The sequence below is a fragment of the Salvelinus alpinus genome, chromosome 38, assembly GCF_045679555.1.
Source record: "Salvelinus alpinus chromosome 38, SLU_Salpinus.1, whole genome shotgun sequence".
NCBI classification, from domain to species: domain Eukaryota; kingdom Metazoa; phylum Chordata; class Actinopteri; order Salmoniformes; family Salmonidae; genus Salvelinus; species Salvelinus alpinus.
The window spans coordinates 442,501-465,081 of NC_092123.1; the positions used below are offsets into that span (position 1 = coordinate 442,501).

Consider the following 22,581-nt stretch of genomic DNA (forward strand, 5'->3'; position numbering starts at 1 on the left):
ACTAGCAGGTAAAACACACCTAACTCTGATTCTGACTAGCAGGTAAAACACACCTAACTCTAATCCTGACTAGCAGGTAAAACACACCTAACTCTGATCCTGACTAGCAGGTAAAACACACCTAACTCTGATCCTGACTAGCAGGTAAAACACACCTAACTCTGATCCTGACTAGCAGGTAAAACACACCTAACTCTGATTCTGACTAGCAGGTAAAACACACCTAACTCTGATCCTGACTAGCAGGTAAAACACACCTAACTCTGATTCTGACTAGCAGGTACAACACACCTAACTCTGATCCTGACTAGCAGGTAAAACACACCTAACTCTGATCCTGACTAGCAGGTAAAACACACCTAACTCTGATTCTGACTAGCAGGTAAAACACACCTAACTCTGATCCTGACTAGCAGGTAAAACACACCTAACTCTGATCCTGGCTAGTAGGTAAAACACACCTATCTCGGCTCCTGACTAGCAGGTAAAACACACCTAACTCTGATCCTGACTAGCAGGTAAAACACACCTAACTCTGATCCTGACTAGCAGGTAAAACACACCTAACTCTGATCCTGACTAGCAGGTAAAACACACCTAACTCTGATCCTGACTAGCAGGTAAAACACACCTAACTCTGATCCTGACTAGCAGGTACAACACACCTAACTCTGATCCTGACTAGCAGGTAAAACACACCTAACTCTGATCCTGACTAGCAGGTAAAACACACCTAACTCTGATCCTGACTAGCAGGTAAAACACACCTAACTCTGATCCTGACTAGCAGGTAAAACACACCTAACTCTGATCCTGACTAGCAGGTACAACACACCTAACTCTGATTCTGACTAGCAGGTAAAACACACCTAACTCTGATTCTGACTAGCAGGTAAAACACACCTAACTCTAATCCTGACTAGCAGGTAAAACACACCTAACTCTGATCCTGACTAGCAGGTAAAATACACCTAACTCTGATCCTGACTAGCAGGTAAAACACACCTATCTCTGATCCTGACTAGCAGGTAAAACACACCTAACTCTGATCCTGACTAGCAGGTAAAACACACCTAACTCTAATCCTGACTAGCAGGTAAAACACACCTAACTCTGATCCTGACTAGCAGGTAAAACACACCTAACTCTAATCCTGACTAGCAGGTAAAACACACCTAACTCTGATTCTGACTAGCAGGTAAAACACACCTAACTCTAATCCTGACTAGTAGGTAAAACACACCTAACTCTGATCCTGACTAGCAGGTAAAACACACCTAACTCTAATCCTGACTAGCAGGTAAAACACACCTAACTCTGATCCTGACTAGCAGGTAAAACACACCTATCTCTGATCCTGACTAGCAGGTAAAACACACCTAACTCTGATCCTGACTAGCAGGTAAAACACACCTAACTCTGATCCTGACTAGCAGGTAAAACACACCTAACTCTGACCCTGGCTAGCAGGTAAAACACACCTCACTATGATCCTGACTAGCAGGTAAAACACACCTAACTCTGATCCTGGCTAGTAGGTAAAACACACCTAACTCTGATCCTGACTAGCAGGTAAAACACACCTAACTCTGATCCTGACTAGCAGGTAAAACACACCTTACTCTGATCCTGGCTAGTAGGTAAAACACACCTAACTCTGATCCTGACTAGCAGGTAAAATACACCTAACTCTGATCCTGACTAGCAGGTAAAACACACCTAACTCTGATCCTGGCTAGTAGGTAAAACAGACCTAACTCCTGATCCTGACTAGCAGGTAAAACACACCTAACTCTGATCCTGGCTAGTAGGTAAAACACACCTAACTCTGATCCTGACTAGCAGGTAAAACACACCTAACTCTGATCCTGACTAGCAGGTAAAACACACCTAACTCTGATCCTGACTAGCAGGTACAACACACCTAACTCTGATCCTGACTAGCAGGTAAAACACACCTAACTCTGATCCTGACTAGCAGGTAAAACACACCTAACTCTGATCCTGACTAGCAGGTAAAACACACCTATCTCTGATCCTGACTAGCAGGTAAAACACACCTAACTCTGATCCTGACTAGCAGGTAAAACACACCTAACTCTGATCCTGACTAGCAGGTAATACACACCTATCTCTGATCCTGACTAGCAGGTAAAACACACCTAACTCTGATCCTGACTAGCAGGTAAAACACACCTAACTCTGATCCTGACTAGCAGGTAAAACACACCTAACTCTGATCCTGACTAGCAGGTAAAACACACCTAACTCTGATCCTGACTAGCAGGTAAAACACACCTAACTCTGATCCTGACTAGCAGTAAAACACACCTAACTCTGATCCTGACTAGCAGGTACAACACACCTAACTCTGATTCTGACTAGCAGGTAAAACACACCTAACTCTAATCCTGACTAGCAGGTAAAACACACCTAACTCTGATCCTGACTAGCAGGTAAAATACACCTAACTCTGATCCTGACTAGCAGGTAAAACACACCTAACTCTGATCCTGACTAGCAGGTAAAACACACCTAACTCTGATCCTGACTAGCAGGTAAAACACACCTAACTCTGATTCTGACTAGCAGGTAAAACACACCTAACTCTGATCCTGACTAGCAGGTAAAACACACCTAACTCTGATCCTGACTAGCAGGTACAACACACCTAACTCTGATCCTGACTAGCAGGTAAAACACACCTAACTCTGATCCTGACTAGCAGGTAAAACACACCTAACTCTGATTCTGACTAGCAGGTAAAACACACCTATCTCTGATCCTGACTAGCAGGTAAAACACACCTAACTCTGATCCTGACTAGCAGGTAAAACACACCTAACTCTAATCCTGACTAGTAGGTAAAACACACCTAACTCTGATCCTGACTAGCAGGTAAAACACACCTAACTCTAATCCTGACTAGCAGGTAAAACACACCTAACTCTGATCCTGACTAGCAGGTAAAACACACCTATCTCTGATCCTGACTAGCAGGTAAAACACACCTAACTCTGATCCTGACTAGTAGGTAAAACACACCTAACTCTGATCCTGACTAGCAGGTAAAACACACCTAACTCTGATCCTGACTAGCAGGTAAAACACACCTAACTCTGATTCTGACTAGCAGGTAAAACACACCTAACTCTGATTCTGACTAGCAGGTAAAACACACCTAACTCTGATCCTGACTAGCAGGTGAAACACACCTAACTCTGATCCTGACTAGTAGGTAAAACACACCTAACTCTGATCCTGACTAGCAGGTAAAACACACCTAACTCTGATCCTGACTAGCAGGTAAAACACACCTAACTCTGATCCTGACTAGCAGGTAAAACACACCTAACTCTGATCCTGACTAGCAGGTACAACACACCTAACTCTAATCCTGACTAGCAGGTACAACACACCTAACTCTGATTCTGACTAGCAGGTAAAACACACCTAACTCTGATCCTGACTAGCAGGTAAAACACACCTAACTCTGATCCTGACTAGCAGGTAAAACACACCTAACTCTGATCCTGACTAGCAGGTAAAACACACCTAACTCTGATCCTGACTAGCAGGTAAAACACACCTAACTCTGATCCTGACTAGCAGGTAAAACACACCTAACTCTGATCCTGACTAGCAGGTACAACACACCTAACTCTGATTCTGACTAGCAGGTAAAACACACCTAACTCTGATTCTGACTAGCAGGTAAAACACACCTAACTCTGATCCTGACTAGCAGGTAAAACACACCTAACTCTGATCCTGACTAGCAGGTACAACACACCTAACTCTGATCCTGACTAGCAGGTAAAACACACCTAACTCTGATCCTGACTAGCAGGTAAAACACACCTAACTCTGATTCTGACTAGCAGGTAAAACACACCTAACTCTGATCCTGACTAGCAGGTAAAACACACCTAACTCTGATCCTGGCTAGTAGGTAAAACACACCTATCTCGGCTCCTGACTAGCAGGTAAAACACACCTAACTCTGATCCTGACTAGCAGGTAAAACACACCTAACTCTGATCCTGACTAGCAGGTAAAACACACCTAACTCTGATCCTGACTAGCAGGTAAAACACACCTAACTCTGATCCTGACTAGCAGGTAAAACACACCTAACTCTGATCCTGACTAGCAGGTACAACACACCTAACTCTGATCCTGACTAGCAGGTAAAACACACCTAACTCTGATCCTGACTAGCAGGTAAAACACACCTAACTCTGATCCTGACTAGCAGGTAAAACACACCTAACTCTGATCCTGACTAGCAGGTAAAACACACCTAACTCTGATCCTGACTAGCAGGTACAACACACCTAACTCTGATTCTGACTAGCAGGTAAAACACACCTAACTCTGATTCTGACTAGCAGGTAAAACACACCTAACTCTAATCCTGACTAGCAGGTAAAACACACCTAACTCTGATCCTGACTAGCAGGTAAAATACACCTAACTCTGATCCTGACTAGCAGGTAAAACACACCTATCTCTGATCCTGACTAGCAGGTAAAACACACCTAACTCTGATCCTGACTAGCAGGTAAAACACACCTAACTCTAATCCTGACTAGCAGGTAAAACACACCTAACTCTGATCCTGACTAGCAGGTAAAACACACCTAACTCTAATCCTGACTAGCAGGTAAAACACACCTAACTCTGATTCTGACTAGCAGGTAAAACACACCTAACTCTAATCCTGACTAGTAGGTAAAACACACCTAACTCTGATCCTGACTAGCAGGTAAAACACACCTAACTCTAATCCTGACTAGCAGGTAAAACACACCTAACTCTGATCCTGACTAGCAGGTAAAACACACCTATCTCTGATCCTGACTAGCAGGTAAAACACACCTAACTCTGATCCTGACTAGCAGGTAAAACACACCTAACTCTGATCCTGACTAGCAGGTAAAACACACCTAACTCTGACCCTGGCTAGCAGGTAAAACACACCTCACTATGATCCTGACTAGCAGGTAAAACACACCTAACTCTGATCCTGGCTAGTAGGTAAAACACACCTAACTCTGATCCTGACTAGCAGGTAAAACACACCTAACTCTGATCCTGACTAGCAGGTAAAACACACCTTACTCTGATCCTGGCTAGTAGGTAAAACACACCTAACTCTGATCCTGACTAGCAGGTAAAATACACCTAACTCTGATCCTGACTAGCAGGTAAAACACACCTAACTCTGATCCTGGCTAGTAGGTAAAACAGACCTAACTCCTGATCCTGACTAGCAGGTAAAACACACCTAACTCTGATCCTGGCTAGTAGGTAAAACACACCTAACTCTGATCCTGACTAGCAGGTAAAACACACCTAACTCTGATCCTGACTAGCAGGTAAAACACACCTAACTCTGATCCTGACTAGCAGGTACAACACACCTAACTCTGATCCTGACTAGCAGGTAAAACACACCTAACTCTGATCCTGACTAGCAGGTAAAACACACCTAACTCTGATCCTGACTAGCAGGTAAAACACACCTATCTCTGATCCTGACTAGCAGGTAAAACACACCTAACTCTGATCCTGACTAGCAGGTAAAACACACCTAACTCTGATCCTGACTAGCAGGTAATACACACCTATCTCTGATCCTGACTAGCAGGTAAAACACACCTAACTCTGATCCTGACTAGCAGGTAAAACACACCTAACTCTGATCCTGACTAGCAGGTAAAACACACCTAACTCTGATCCTGACTAGCAGGTAAAACACACCTAACTCTGATCCTGACTAGCAGGTAAAACACACCTAACTCTGATCCTGACTAGCAGTAAAACACACCTAACTCTGATCCTGACTAGCAGGTACAACACACCTAACTCTGATTCTGACTAGCAGGTAAAACACACCTAACTCTAATCCTGACTAGCAGGTAAAACACACCTAACTCTGATCCTGACTAGCAGGTAAAATACACCTAACTCTGATCCTGACTAGCAGGTAAAACACACCTAACTCTGATCCTGACTAGCAGGTAAAACACACCTAACTCTGATCCTGACTAGCAGGTAAAACACACCTAACTCTGATTCTGACTAGCAGGTAAAACACACCTAACTCTGATCCTGACTAGCAGGTAAAACACACCTAACTCTGATCCTGACTAGCAGGTACAACACACCTAACTCTGATCCTGACTAGCAGGTAAAACACACCTAACTCTGATCCTGACTAGCAGGTAAAACACACCTAACTCTGATTCTGACTAGCAGGTAAAACACACCTATCTCTGATCCTGACTAGCAGGTAAAACACACCTAACTCTGATCCTGACTAGCAGGTAAAACACACCTAACTCTAATCCTGACTAGTAGGTAAAACACACCTAACTCTGATCCTGACTAGCAGGTAAAACACACCTAACTCTAATCCTGACTAGCAGGTAAAACACACCTAACTCTGATCCTGACTAGCAGGTAAAACACACCTATCTCTGATCCTGACTAGCAGGTAAAACACACCTAACTCTGATCCTGACTAGCAGGTAAAACACACCTAACTCTGATCCTGACTAGCAGGTAAAACACACCTAACTCTGATTCTGACTAGCAGGTAAAACACACCTAACTCTGATTCTGACTAGCAGGTAAAACACACCTAACTCTGATCCTGACTAGCAGGTGAAACACACCTAACTCTGATCCTGACTAGTAGGTAAAACACACCTAACTCTGATCCTGACTAGCAGGTAAAACACACCTAACTCTGATCCTGACTAGCAGGTAAAACACACCTAACTCTGATCCTGACTAGCAGGTAAAACACACCTAACTCTGATCCTGACTAGCAGGTACAACACACCTAACTCTAATCCTGACTAGCAGGTACAACACACCTAACTCTGATTCTGACTAGCAGGTAAAACACACCTAACTCTGATCCTGACTAGCAGGTAAAACACACCTAACTCTGATCCTGACTAGCAGGTAAAACACACCTAACTCTGATCCTGACTAGCAGGTAAAACACACCTAACTCTGATCCTGACTAGCAGGTAAAACACACCTAACTCTGATCCTGACTAGCAGGTAAAACACACCTAACTCTGATCCTGACTAGCAGGTACAACACACCTAACTCTGATTCTGACTAGCAGGTAAAACACACCTAACTCTGATTCTGACTAGCAGGTAAAACACACCTAACTCTGATCCTGACTAGCAGGTAAAACACACCTAACTCTGATCCTGACTAGCAGGTACAACACACCTAACTCTGATCCTGACTAGCAGGTACAACACACCTAACTCTGATCCTGACTAGCAGGTAAAACACACCTAACTTTGATTCTGACTAGCAGGTAAAACACACCTAACTCTGATTCTGACTAGCAGGTAAAACACACCTAACTCTAATCCTGACTAGCAGGTAAAACACACCTAACTCTGATTCTGACTAGCAGGTAAAACACACCTAACTCTGATCCTGACTAGCAGGTAAAACACACCTAACTCTGATTCTGACTAGCAGGTAAAACACACCTAACTCTGATTCTGACTAGCAGGTAAAACACACCTAACTCTAATCCTGACTAGCAGGTAAAACACACCTAACTCTGATCCTGACTAGCAGGTAAAATACACCTACCTCTGATCCTGACTAGCAGGTAAAACACACCTAACTCTGATCCTGACTAGCAGGTAAAACACACCTAACTCTGATCCTGACTAGCAGGTAAAACACACCTAACTCTGATCCTGACTAGCAGGTAAAACACACCTAACTCTAATCCTGACTAGCAGGTAAAACACACCTAACTCTGATCCTGACTAGCAGGTAAAACACACCTAACTCTGATCCTGACTAGCAGGTAAAACACACCTAACTCTGATTCTGACTAGCAGGTAAAACACACCTAACTCTGATCCTGACTAGTAGGTAAAACACACCTAACTCTGATCCTGACTAGCAGGTAAAACACACCTAACTCTGATCCTGACTAGCAGGTAAAACACACCTAACTCTGATTCTGACTAGCAGGTAAAACACACCTAACTCTGATCCTGACTAGTAGGTAAAACACACCTAACTCTGATCCTGACTAGCAGGTAAAACACACCTAACTCTGATCATGACTAGCAGGTAAAACACACCTAACTCTGATTCTGACTAGCAGGTAAAACACACCTAACTCTGATCCTGACTAGTAGGTAAAACACACCTAACTCTGATCCTGACTAGCAGGTACAACACACCTAACTCTGATCCTGACTAGCAGGTAAAACACACCTAACTCTGATCCTGACTAGCAGGTAAAACACACCTAACTCTGATCCTGACTAGTAGGTAAAACACACCTAACTCTGATCCTGACTAGTAGGTAAAACACACCTAACTCTGATCCTGACTAGCAGGTACAACACACCTAACTCTGATCCTGACTAGCAGGTAAAACACACCTAACTCTGATCCTGACTAGCAGGTACAACACACCTAACTCTGATCCTGACTAGCAGGTACAACACACCTAACTCTGATCCTGACTAGCAGGTAAAACACACCTAACTCTGATCCTGACTAGCAGGTACAACACACCTAACTCTGATCCTGACTAGCAGGTAAAACACACCTAACTCTGATCCTGACTAGCAGGTACAACACACCTAACTCTGATCCTGACTAGCAGGTAAAACACACCTAACTCTGATCCTGACTAGTAGGTAAAACACACCTAACTCTGATCCTGACTAGTAGGTAAAACACACCTAACTCTGATCCTGACTAGCAGGTACAACACACCTAACTCTGATCCTGACTAGCAGGTAAAACACACCTAACTCTGATCCTGACTAGCAGGTACAACACACCTAACTCTGATCCTGACTAGCAGGTACAACACACCTAACTCTGATCCTGACTAGCAGGTACAACACACCTAACTCTGATCCTGACTAGCAGGTACAACACACCTAACTCTGATCCTGACTAGCAGGTAAAACACACCTAACTCTGATCCTGACTAGCAGGTACAACACACCTAACTCTGATCCTGACTAGTAGGTAAAACACACCTAACTCTGATCCTGACTAGCAGGTAAAACACACCTAACTCTGATCCTGACTAGCAGGTACAACACACCTAACTCTGATCCTGACTAGTAGGTAAAACACACCTAACTCTGATCCTGACTAGCAGGTAAAACACACCTAACTCTGATCCTGACTAGCAGGTACAACACACCTAACTCTGATCCTGACTAGCAGGTAAAACACACCTAACTCTGATCCTGACTAGCAGGTACAACACACCTAACTCTGATCCTGACTAGCAGGTAAAACACACCTAACTCTGATCCTGACTAGTAGGTAAAACACACCTAACTCTGATCCTGACTAGCAGGTAAAACACACCTAACTCTGATCCTGACTAGCAGGTACAACACACCTAACTCTGATCCTGACTAGTAGGTAAAACACACCTAACTCTGATCCTGACTAGCAGGTAAAACACACCTAACTCTGATCCTGACTAGCAGGTACAACACACCTAACTCTGATCCTGACTAGCAGGTAAAACACACCTAACTCTGATCCTGACTAGCAGGTACAACACACCTAACTCTGATCCTGACTAGCAGGTAAAACACACCTAACTCTGATCCTGACTAGCAGGTAAAACACACCTAACTCTGATCCTGACTAGCAGGTACAACACACCTAACTCTGATCCTGACTAGCAGGTACAACACACCTAACTCTGATCCTGACTAGCAGGTAAAACACACCTAACTCTGATCCTGACTAGCAGGTAAAACACACCTAACTCTGATCCTGACTAGCAGGTAAAACACACCTAACTCTGATCCTGACTAGCAGGTACAACACACCTAACTCTGATCCTGACTAGCAGGTAAAATACACCTAACTCTGATCCTGACTAGCAGGTAAAACACACCTAACTCTAATCCTGACTAGCAGGTAAAACACACCTAACTCTGATCCTGACTAGCAGGTACAACACACCTAACTCTGATCCTGACTAGCAGGTAAAACACACCTAACTCTGATCCTGACTAGCAGGTACAACACACCTAACTATGATCCTGACTAGCAGGTAAAACACACCTAACTCTGATCCTGACTAGCAGGTACAACACACCTAACTATGATCCTGACTAGCAGGTACAACACACCTAACTCTGATCCTGACTAGCAGGTACAACACACCTAACTATGATCCTGACTAGCAGGTAAAACACACCTAACTCTGATCCTGACTAGCAGGTAAAACACACCTATCTCTGATCCTGACTAGCAGGTACAACACACCTAACTCTGATCCTGACTAGCAGGTACAACACACCTAACTATGATCCTGACTAGCAGGTAAAACACACCTAACTCTGATCCTGACTAGCAGGTAAAACACACCTATCTCTGATCCTGACTAGCAGGTAAAACACACCTAACTCTGATCCTGACTAGCAGGTAAAACACACCTAACTCTGATCCTGACTAGCAGGTACAACACACCTAACTCTGATCCTGACTAGCAGGTAAAACACACCTAACTCTGATCCTGACTAGCAGGTACAACACACCTAACTCTGATCCTGACTAGCAGGTAAAACACACCTAACTCTGATCCTGACTAGCAGGTACAACACACCTAACTCTGATCCTGACTAGCAGGTACAACACACCTAACTCTGATCCTGACTAGCAGGTACAACACACCTAACTCTGATCCTGACTAGCAGGTAAAACACACCTAACTCTGATCCTGACTAGCAGGTACAACACACCTAACTCTGATCCTGACTAGCAGGTACAACACACCTAACTCTGATCCTGACTAGCAGGTACAACACACCTAACTCTGATCCTGACTAGCAGGTAAAACACACCTAACTCTGATCCTGACTAGCAGGTACAACACACCTAACTCTGATCCTGACTAGCAGGTAAAACACACCTAACTCTGATCCTGACTAGCAGGTACAACACACCTAACTCTGATCCTGACTAGCAGGTACAACACACCTAACTCTGATCCTGACTAGCAGGTACAACACACCTAACTCTGATCCTGACTAGCAGGTAAAACACACCTAACTCTGATCCTGACTAGCAGGTACAACACACCTAACTCTGATCCTGACTAGCAGGTACAACACACCTAACTCTGATCCTGACTAGCAGGTACAACACACCTAACTCTGATCCTGACTAGCAGGTAAAACACACCTAACTCTGATCCTGACTAGCAGGTACAACACACCTAACTCTGATCCTGACTAGCAGGTAAAACACACCTAACTCTGATCCTGACTAGCAGGTACAACACACCTAACTCTGATCCTGACTAGCAGGTACAACACACCTAACTCTGATCCTGACTAGCAGGTAAAACACACCTAACTCTGATCCTGACTAGCAGGTAAAACACACCTAACTCTGATCCTGACTAGCAGGTACAACACACCTAACTCTGATCCTGACTAGCAGGTACAACACACCTAACTCTGATCCTGACTAGCAGGTACAACACACCTAACTCTGATCCTGACTAGCAGGTAAAACACACCTAACTCTGATCCTGACTAGCAGGTACAACACACCTAACTCTGATCCTGACTAGCAGGTACAACACACCTAACTCTGATCCTGACTAGCAGGTACAACACACCTAACTCTGATCCTGACTAGCAGGTACAACACACCTAACTCTGATCCTGACTAGCAGGTAAAACACACCTAACTCTGATCCTGACTAGCAGGTAAAACACACCTAACTCTGATCCTGACTAGCAGGTACAACACACCTAACTCTGATCCTGACTAGCAGGTACAACACACCTAACTCTGATCCTGACTAGCAGGTAAAACACACCTAACTCTGATCCTGACTAGCAGGTAAAACACACCTAACTCTGATCCTGACTAGCAGGTAAAACACACCTAACTCTGATCCTGACTAGCAGGTACAACACACCTAACTCTGATCCTGACTAGCAGGTAAAACACACCTAACTCTGATCCTGACTAGCAGGTAAAACACACCTAACTCTGATCCTGACTAGCAGGTACAACACACCTAACTCTGATCCTGACTAGCAGGTACAACACACCTAACTCTGATCCTGACTAGCAGGTAAAACACACCTAACTCTGATCCTGACTAGCAGGTACAACACACCTAACTCTGATCCTGACTAGCAGGTACAACACACCTAACTCTGATCCTGACTAGCAGGTACAACACACCTAACTCTGATCCTGACTAGCAGGTAAAACACACCTAACTCTGATCCTGACTAGCAGGTACAACACACCTAACTCTGATCCTGACTAGCAGGTACAACACACCTAACTCTGATCCTGACTAGCAGGTACAACACACCTAACTCTGATCCTGACTAGCAGGTACAACACACCTAACTCTGATCCTGACTAGCAGGTAAAACACACCTAACTCTGATCCTGACTAGCAGGTAAAACACACCTAACTCTGATCCTGACTAGCAGGTACAACACACCTAACTCTGATCCTGACTAGCAGGTACAACACACCTAACTCTGATCCTGACTAGCAGGTAAAACACACCTAACTCTGATCCTGACTAGCAGGTAAAACACACCTAACTCTGATCCTGACTAGCAGGTAAAACACACCTAACTCTGATCCTGACTAGCAGGTACAACACACCTAACTCTGATCCTGACTAGCAGGTAAAACACACCTAACTCTGATCCTGACTAGCAGGTAAAACACACCTAACTCTGATCCTGACTAGCAGGTACAACACACCTAACTCTGATCCTGACTAGCAGGTACAACACACCTAACTCTGATCCTGACTAGCAGGTAAAACACACCTAACTCTGATCCTGACTAGCAGGTAAAACACACCTAACTCTGATCCTGACTAGCAGGTACAACACACCTAACTCTGATCCTGACTAGCAGGTACAACACACCTAACTCTGATCCTGACTAGCAGGTAAAACACACCTAACTCTGATCCTGACTAGCAGGTAAAACACACCTAACTCTGATCCTGACTAGCAGGTGTGTATGAACGTTCCAGACTTTGAAGAACAACTGACGCAAACATAAACATCTCACTTTCATCTCATGTGTAAATAACGTGTGTGTGTGTGTGTGTGTGTGTGTGTGTGTGTGTGTGTGTGTGTGTGTGTGTGTGTGTGTGTGTGTGTGTGTGTGTGTGTGTGTGTGTGTAGTGGAGAGGATTTGGAGTGCCATCTAAAAGACCTGAGGCCAGCTTCAGACTACCACGTACGGTAAGAACACACACCTTCCGTCAGCAACACACACACTTTTTCACCTCTTCTTTACTATTGTGTTAATAAATGAGATTATTCATGTTTTCTGTGTGTGTGTGTTTCAGAGTCAGCGCGGTGTGTAACTCTAACTTGAGGGGTGTGTGTTCGGAGACGGGGTCGTTCACAACACACACCTGCCCCCCTGACCTGCCCTTCCCCCCCAAACTGTCTCACCGCACCAAGAGCACCATCACACTGCAGTGGAAGGTACACTTTTAGTTCCTTTCATTGGACGTTCCGATTGTTTACGCTTGTACCAAAAGTGTTCACTCATTCCCTCCCATCCAGTCTATTTTAGATCCATCAGGGCGAGTGAATGAGTGCACACTTCAGGGACAAGGGCAGAGAATCAGAGTTTTATTTTGCTCTCAGGGAAGATCTGCTTCCTGGTGTTTTATGACATTGCTGTCCAGTCCTTCTCCATGTCATTCTGAGAGCGGGTTGGTCAGGATAGATTGCACTCTCATCCTCACCTCTATATAGATAGATCTGTTGGTGATATTCTGTCTTGGGTTCTGTCACGGCGTAAGGGCGTCGTGGAGAGTGACATCACTCACTCAGACAGGATATGAGGTCACACTAATGAAAACACACAGGCCATTTCCTCTCTGTGACATCCCCAGTTCATCCTCCTCTCCTCATCACGCACACACACACACACACACACACACACACACACACACACACACACACACACACACACACACACACACACACACACACACACACACACACACACACACACACACACACACACACACACACACACACACACACACACACACACACACACACACACACACTCCAGACAGCCCTATTTATTCTTCTCTTCTCTCGCCAGCCTCCGATCGACAACGGATCCAAAATCACAAACTACCTTCTGGAGTGGGACGAGGTACCACACACACACTCCTATTGGATAATATGCCATCTATTTCCAATGTACATAAAATCTCTCTCTCTCTCTCTTCTCTCTCTCCTCTCTCTCCCCTCTCTCTCTGTCCTCTCTCCTCTCGCTCTCTCCCTTCTCTCTCCTCTCTCTCCCCTCTCTCTCTTTCCTCTCCCCTTTCTCTGTCCTCTCTCCCCTTTCTCTGTCTCGCTCTCTCCCTTCTCTCTCCTCTCTCTCCCCTCTCTCTCTTTCCTCTCCCCTTTCTCTGTCCTCTCTCCCCTTTCTCTGTCTCCTCTCTCCTCTCTCTCTGTCCTCTCTCCCCTCTCTCTCCTCTCTCTCCTCTCTCTCTGTCCTCTCCCCTCTCTCTGTTCTCTCTCCCCTTTCTCTGTCTCCTCTCTCTCCCCTCTCTCTCTCTATACTCTCTCCTCTCTCTCTCTCTGTCCTCTCTCCCCTCTCTCTCTCTGTCCTCTCTCCCCTCTCTCTCTCTGTCCTCTCTCCCCTCTCTCTCTGTCCTCTCTCCCCTCTCTCTCTGTTCTCTCTCCCCTTTCTCTCTCCCCTCTCGCCGTCCTCTCTCTGTCCTCTCTCCCCTCTCTCTCTGTCCTCTCTCCCCTTTCTCTCTCTCCCCTCTCTCTCTGTCCTCTCTCCTCTCTCTCTCTCCCCTCTCTCTCTCTGTTCTCTCTCCCCTCTCTCTCTGTCCTCTCTCCCCTCTCTCTCTCTCTCCCCTTTCTCTCTCTCCGCTCTCTCTAAATGACTATGAAAGTCAGTCTTCATATGTCTCTGTTCTAGATTTGTATTATTACATCATGATATTAAGTTGGTTTGACCTTGGCTTCCCAGAACAGCGCCGGACAAATAAATGATATTACTGTTGTCATTATTATTATTATTGTTGCAGTCTAGTCTGATCTCTCTCCCTCCTCCTCCCCTCTCACCCCCCTCTCCTCCGTAGGGAAAGAAGAACAGTGTATTTAGAGAATGTTACTTTGGGAGCCAGAGACACTGTAAGCTGACCAGACTGTGTCCTGCTGTGGGCTACACCTTCAGAGTGGCTGCACACAACGACATAGGCACCAGGTAGGTGTTATAACACTACATACACATGACATAACACTACATAGGCACCAGGTATGTGTTATAATGCTACATACACATGCCATAACACTACATATGCACCAGGTAGGTGTTATAATGCTACATACACATGCTATAACACTACATAGGCACCAGGTATGGGTGTAATAGCACTACATATGGCATAACACTACATTGCACAAGGTAGGTGACATCTTCCGCTTTCCCTCTCCCAGTGTCTATCCTCACTCTCATTTTGACCTTCACTCTTCCCATCTGTTGCATCCTCACCATCTCTGTCTGTCTCTCTCTGTCTGTCTCTCTGTCTCTCTCTCTCGCTCTCTCTCTCTCTCTCTGTATCTCTCTCTCTGGCTCTGTCTCTCTCTCTGTCTCTCTCTCTCTCTCTCTCTCTCTCTCTCTCTCTCTCTCTCTCTCTCTCTCTCTCTCTCTCTCTCTCTCTCTCTCTGTATCTCTCTCTCTGTCTCTCTCTCTGTCTCTCTCTCTCTGTCTCTCTCTGTCTCTCTCTCAATTCAATTCAATTCAAGGGGCTTTATTGGCATGGGAAACATGTGTTAACATTGCCAAAGCAAGTGAGGTAGATAATATACAAAAGTGAAATAAACAATACAAATTAACAGTAAACATTACACATACAGAAGTTTCAAAGCAATAAAGACATTACAAGTGTCATATTATATATATATACAGTGTTGTAGCAATGTACAAATGGTTAAAGCACACAAGTTAAAATAAATAAACATAAATATGGGTTGTATTTACAATGGTGTTTGTTCTTCACTGGTTGCCCTTTTCTTGTGGCAACAGGTCACAAATCTTGCTGCTGTGATGGCACACTGTGGAATTTCACCCAGTAGATATGGGAGTTTATCATAATTGGATTTGGTTTCGAATTCTTTGTGGATCTGTGTAATCTGAGGGAAATATGTGTCTCTAATATGGTCATACATTGGGCAGGAGGTTAGGAAGTGCAGCTCAGTTTCCACCTCATTTTGTGGGCAGTGTGCACATAGCCTGTCTTCTCTTGAGAGCCATGTCTGCCTACGGCGGCCTTTCTCAATAGCAAGGCTATGCTCACTGAGTCTGTACATAGTCAAAGCTTTCCTTAAGTTTGGGTCAGTCACAGTGGTCAGGTATTCTGCCACTGTGTACTCTCTGTTTAGGGCCAAATAGCATTCTAGTTTGCTCTGTTTTTTTGTTAATTCTTTCCAATGTGTCAAGTAATTATCTTTTTGTTTTCTCATGATTTGGTTGGGTCTAATTGTGCTGCTGTCCTGGGGCTCTGTGGGGTGTGTTTGTGTTTGTGAACAGAGCCTCAGGACCAGCTTGCTTAGGGGACTCTTCTCCAGGTTCATCTCTCTGTAGGTGATGGCTTTGTTATGGAAGGTTTGGGAATCGCTTCCTTTTAGGTGGTTGTAGAATTTAACGGCTCTTTTCTGGATTTTGATAATTAGTGGGTATCGGCCTAATTCTGCTCTGCATGCATTATTTGGTGTTCTACGTTGTACACGGAGGATATTTTTGCAGAATTCTGCATGCAGAGTCTCAATTTGGTGTTTGTCCCATTTTGTGAAATCTTGGTTGGTGAGCGGACCCCAGACCTCACAACCATAAAGGGCAATGGGCTCTATGACTGATTCAAGTATTTTTAGCCAGATCCTAATTGGTATGTTGAAATTTATGTTCCTTTTGATGGCATAGAATGCCCTTCTTGCCTTGTCTCTCAGATCGTTCACAGCTTTGTGGAAGTTACCTGTGGTGCTGAGGTTTAGGCCGAGGTATGTATAGTTTTTTGTGTGCTCTAGGGCAACGGTGTCTAGATGGAATTTGTGGTCCTGGCGACTGGACCTTTTTTGGAACACCATTATTTTGGTCTTACTGAGATTTACTGTCAGGGCCCAGGTCTGACAGAATCTGTGCAGAAGATCTAGGTGCTGCTGTAGGCCCTCCTTGGTTGGTGACAGAAGCACCAGATCATCAGCAAACAGTAGACATTTGACTTCGGATTCTAGTAGGGTGAGGCCAGGTGCTGCAGACTGTTCTAATGCCCTCGCCAATTCGTTGATATATATGTTGAAGAGGGTGGGGCTTAAGCTGCATCCCTGTCTCACCCCACGACCCTGTGTGAAGAAATGTGTGTGTTTTTTGCCAATTTTAACCGCACACTTGTTGTTTGTGTACATGGATTTTATAATGTCGTATGTTTTTCCCCCAACACCACTTTCCATCAATTTGTATAGCAGACCCTCATGCCAAATTGAGTCGAAGGCTTTTTTGAAATCAACAAAGCATGAGAAGACTTTGCCTTTGTTTTGGTTTGTTTGGTTGTCAATTAGGGTGTGTAGGGTGAATACATGGTCTGTTGTACGGTAATTTGGTAAAAAGCCAATTTGACATTTGCTCAGTACATTGTTTTCATTGAGGAAATGTACGAGTCTGCTGTTAATGATAATGCAGAGTATTTTCCCAAGGTTACTGTTGACGCATATTCCACGGTAGTTATTGGGGTCAAATTTGTCTCCACTTTTGTGGATTGGGGTGATCAGTCCTTGGTTCCAAATATTGGGGAAGATGCCAGAGCTAAGGACGATGTTAAAGAGTTTTAGTATAGCCAATTGGAATTTGTTGTCTGTATATTTGATCATTTCATTAAGGATACCATCAACACCACAGGCCTTTTTGGGTTGGAGGGTTTTTATTTTGTCCTGTAACTCGTTCAAGGTAATTGGAGAATCCAGTGGGTTCTGGTAGTCTTTAATAGTTGATTCAAGGATTTGTATTTGATCATGTATATGTTTTTGCTCTTTATTCTTTGTTATAGAGCCAAAAAGATTGGAGAAGTGGTTTACCCATACATCTCCATTTTGGATAGATAACTCTTCGTGTTGTTGTTTGTTTAGTGTTTTCCAATTTTCCCAGAAGTGGTTAGAGTCCAGAAGTGGTTAGAGTCTATGGATTGTTCAATTACATTGAGCTGATTTCTGACGTGCTGTTCCTTCTTTTTTCGTAGTGTATTTCTGTATTGTTTTAGTGATTCACCATAGTGAAGGCGTAGACTCAGGTTTTCCGGGTCTCTATGTTTTTGGTTGGACAGGTTTCTCAATTTATTTCTTAGATTTTTGCATTCGTCATCAAACCATTTGTCATTGTTGTTCATTTTCTTCGGTTTTCTATTTGAGATTTTTAGGTTTGATAGGGAAGCGGAGAGGTCAAATATACTGTTAAGATTTTCTACTGCCAAGTTTACACCTTCACTATTGCAGTGGAACGTTTTACCCAGGAAGTTGTCTAAAAGGGATTGAATTTGCTGTTGTCTAATTGTTTTTTGGTAGATTTCCAAACTGCATTCCTTCCATCTATAGCATTTCTTAATGTTACTCAGTTCCTTTGGCTTTGATGCCTCGTGATTGAGTATTGCTCTGTTCAAGTAGACTGTGATTTTGCTGTGGTCTGATAGGGGTGTCAGTGGGCTGACTGTGAACGCTCTGAGAGACTCTGGGTTGAGGTCAGTGATAAAGTAGTCTACAGTGCTACTGCCAAGAGATGAGCTATAGGTGAACCTACCATAGGAGTCCCCTCGAAGCCTACCATTGACTATGTACATACCCAGCGTGCGACAGAGCTGCAGGAGTTGTGACCCGTTTTTGTTGGTTATGTTGTCATAGTTGTGCCTAGGGGGGCATATGGGGGAGGGAATGCTGTCACCTGCAGGCAGGTGTTTGTCCCCCTGTGTGCTGAGGGTGTCAGGTTCTTGTCCAGTTCTGGCATTTAGGTCGCCACAGACTAATACATGTCCCTGGGCCTGGAAATGATTGATTTCCTCATTCAGGATGGAGAAGCTGTCTTCATTAAAGTATGGGGATTCTAGTGGGGGGATATAGGTAGCACACAGGAGGACATTTTTCTCTGTTAAGATAATTTCCTTTTGAATTTCTAGCCAAATGTAAAATGTTCCTGTTTTGATTAATTTAATGGAGTGAGTTAGGTCTGCTCTATACCAAATTAGCATTCCCCCTGAGTCCCTTCCCTGTTTCACACCTGGTAGTTTGGTGGATGGGACTACCAGTTCTCTGTAACCTAGAGGGCAACCAGTGGGTCCGTCTCCTCTCTCTCTGTCTCTCTCTGTCTCTCTCTGTCTCTCTCTCTCTCTCTCTCTGTATCTCTCTCTCTGTCTCTCTCTCTCTCTCTCTCTCTCTCTCTCTCTCTCTCTCTCTCTCTCTCTCTCTCTCTCTCTCTCTCTCTCTCTGTATCTCTCTCTCTGTCTCTCTGTCTCTCTCTCTGTCTCTCTCTCTCTGTCTCTCTCTCTCTCGCTCTCTCTCTGTCTCTCTCTCTCTCTCTGTCTCTCTCTCTCTCTCTCTCTCTCTGTCAATTTTTTTTCAATTCAAGGGGCTTTATTGGCATGGGAAACATGTGTTAACATTGCCAAAGCAAGTGAGGTAGATAATATACAAAAGTGAAATAAACAATACAAATTAACAGTAAACATTACACATACAGAAGTTTCAAAGCAATAAAGACATTACAAGTGTCATATTATATATATATACAGTGTTGTAGCAATGTACAAATGGTTAAAGCACACAAGTTAAAATAAATAAACATAAATATGGGTTGTATTTACAATGGTGTTTGTTCTTCACTGGTTGCCCTTTTCTTGTGGCAACAGGTCACAAATCTTGCTGCTGTGATGGCACACTGTGGAATTTCACCCAGTAGATATGGGAGTTTATCATAATTGGATTTGGTTTCGAATTCTTTGTGGATCTGTGTAATCTGAGGGAAATATGTGTCTCTAATATGGCCATTCATTGGGCAGGAGGTTAGGAAGTGCAGCTCAGTTTCCACCTCATTTTGTGGGCAGTGTGCACATAGCCTGTCTTCTCTTGAGAGCCATGTCTGCCTACGGCGGCCTTTCTCAATAGCAAGGCTATGCTCACTGAGTCTGTACATAGTCAAAGCTTTCCTTAAGTTTGGGTCAGTCACAGTGGTCAGGTATTCTGCCACTGTGTACTCTCTGTTTAGGGCCAAATAGCATTCTAGTTTGCTCTGTTTTTTTGTTAATTCTTTCCAATGTGTCAAGTAATTATCTTTTTGTTTTCTCATGATTTGGTTGGGTCTAATTGTGCTGCTCTTTCTCTTTCTTTCTCTCTCTGTCTCTCTCTCTCGCTCTCTCTCTGTCTCTCTCTCTCTCTCTCTCTCTCTCTCTCTCTCTGTCTCTCTCTCTCTCTCTCTGTGTCTCTGTGTCTCTCTCTATCTCTCTCTGTCTCTCTCTCTTAGTTGTGTGGTTGATGTATAGCTGTGTTGAGGTTAGTTGTCTGGTTGATATATGGCTGTGTTGAGGTTAGTTGTCTGGTTGATGTATGGCTGTGTTGAGGTTAGTTGTCTGGTTGATGTATAGCTGTGTTGAGGTTAGTTGTCTGGTTGATGTATATCTCTGTTGAGGTTAGTTGTCTGGTTGATGTATAGCTGTGTTGAGGTTAGTTGTCTGGTTGATGTATGGCTGTGTTGAGGTTAGTTGTCTGGTTGATGTATGGCTGTGTTGAGGTTAGTTGTCTGGTTGATGTATGGCTGTGTTGAGGTTAGTTGTCTGGTTGATGTATGGCTGTGTTGAGGTTAGTTGTCTGGTTGATGTATGGCTGTGTTGAGGTTAGTTGTCTGGTTGATGTATAGCTGTGTTGAGGTTAGTTGTCTGGTTGATGTATGGCTGTGTTGAGGTTAGTTGTCTGGTTGATGTATATCTGTGTTGAGGTTAGTTGTCTGGTTGATGTATGGCTGTGTTGAGGTTAGTTGTCTGGTTGATGTATGGCTGTGTTGAGGTTAGTTGTGTGGTTGATGTATAGCTGTGTTGAGGTTAGTTGTCTGGTTGATGTATATCTGTGTTGAGGTTAGTTGTCTGGTTGATGTATGGCTGTGTTGAGGTTAGTTGTCTGGTTGATGTATAGCTGTGTTGAGGTTAGTTGTCTGGTTGATGTATAGCTGTGTTGAGGTTAGTTGTCTGGTTGATGTATATCTGTGTTGAGGTTAGTTGTGTGGTTGATGTATATCTGTGTTGAGGTTAGTTGTCTGGTTGATGTATATCTGTGTTGAGGTTAGTTGTCTGGTTGATGTATGGCTGTGTTGAGGTTAGTTGTCTGGTTGATGTATGGCTGTGTTGAGGTTAGTTGTCTGGTTGATGTATGGCTGTGTTGAGGTTAGTTGTCTGGTTGATGTATGGCTGTGTTGAGGTTAGTTGTCTGGTTGATGTATGGCTGTGTTGAGGTTAGTTGTCTGGTTGATGTATGGCTGTGTTGAGGTTAGTTGTCTGGTTGATGTATGGCTGTGTTGAGGTTAGTTGTCTGGTTGATGTATGGCTGTGTTGAGGTTAGTTGTGTGGTTGATGTATGGCTGTGTTGAGGTTAGTTGTGTGGTTGATGTATATCTGTGTTGAGGTTAGTTGTGTGGTTGATGTATATCTGTGTTGAGGTTAGTTGTGTGGTTGATGTATAGCTGTGTTGAGGTTAGTTGTGTGGTTGATGTATGGCTGTGTTGAGGTTAGTTGTCTGGTTGATGTATGGCTGTGTTGAGGTTAGTTGTCTGGTTGATGTATGGCTGTGTTGAGGTTAGTTGTGTGGTTGATGTATGGCTGTGTTGAGGTTAGTTGTGTGGTTGATGTATATCTGTGTTGAGGTTAGTTGTCTGGTTGATGTATGGCTGTGTTGAGGTTAGTTGTGTGGTCTTATCTCTCTGAATGAGTCTCTCTCTATTTTCTTGTTTCCTCGCTCCTCTTGTTCTCGCGTCGTTGCCGTGGGGGCAGATTCCCCTGCGTGCGGCCGGTCGTTCCAGTGACAGAAAAGAGGAGGGAGATGGAGGGAGTTAATGGAGGGAGAGATGGAGAGAGATGGAAAGAGTTAAAGAATGATGCAGAAGAGATAAAAGACATGAGCTCTGCTTTGTGTGTGTCTAAACTCATGTCTTCTGCTCCCTCCCTCCCTCCCTCCCTCCCTCCCTCCCTCCCTCCCTCCACAGTGGTTTCAGTGGGGAGGTTGTATTCTACACTACAGGTACGCTGCCCTCCTGCCCCCTGGCACCGCGGCTGCTGCGGGCGGGCGTCTCCTGGGTCACCCTGGAGTGGGGCCGTCCCGAGGGCAGCGCCAACGAGGAACTAATCACATACACACTTGAGATCCAGGAGGACAATACCGTGAGTCACACACACACACACACACACACACACACACACACACACACACACACACACACACACACACACACACACAGCAAAACG

The 22,581-nt window shown here is 44.3% G+C and overlaps 1 protein-coding gene across 2 annotated transcripts in view; it reads left to right on the top strand.

The window, feature by feature from the left end:
• LOC139566476 (fibronectin type III domain-containing protein 3B-like) overlaps positions 1-22,581 on the top strand; it is a 181,332-nt gene that overhangs the window by 114,322 nt on the left and 44,429 nt on the right. For both annotated transcript variants that reach the window (XM_071387685.1, XM_071387684.1), the window contains 5 exons: positions 13,238-13,297; positions 13,405-13,546; positions 14,181-14,234; positions 15,178-15,302; positions 22,323-22,497. In XM_071387685.1, the coding sequence (XP_071243786.1) occupies positions 13,238-13,297; positions 13,405-13,546; positions 14,181-14,234; positions 15,178-15,302; positions 22,323-22,497 (556 nt within the window). The remainder of the gene's footprint in view (positions 1-13,237; positions 13,298-13,404; positions 13,547-14,180; positions 14,235-15,177; positions 15,303-22,322; positions 22,498-22,581) is intronic.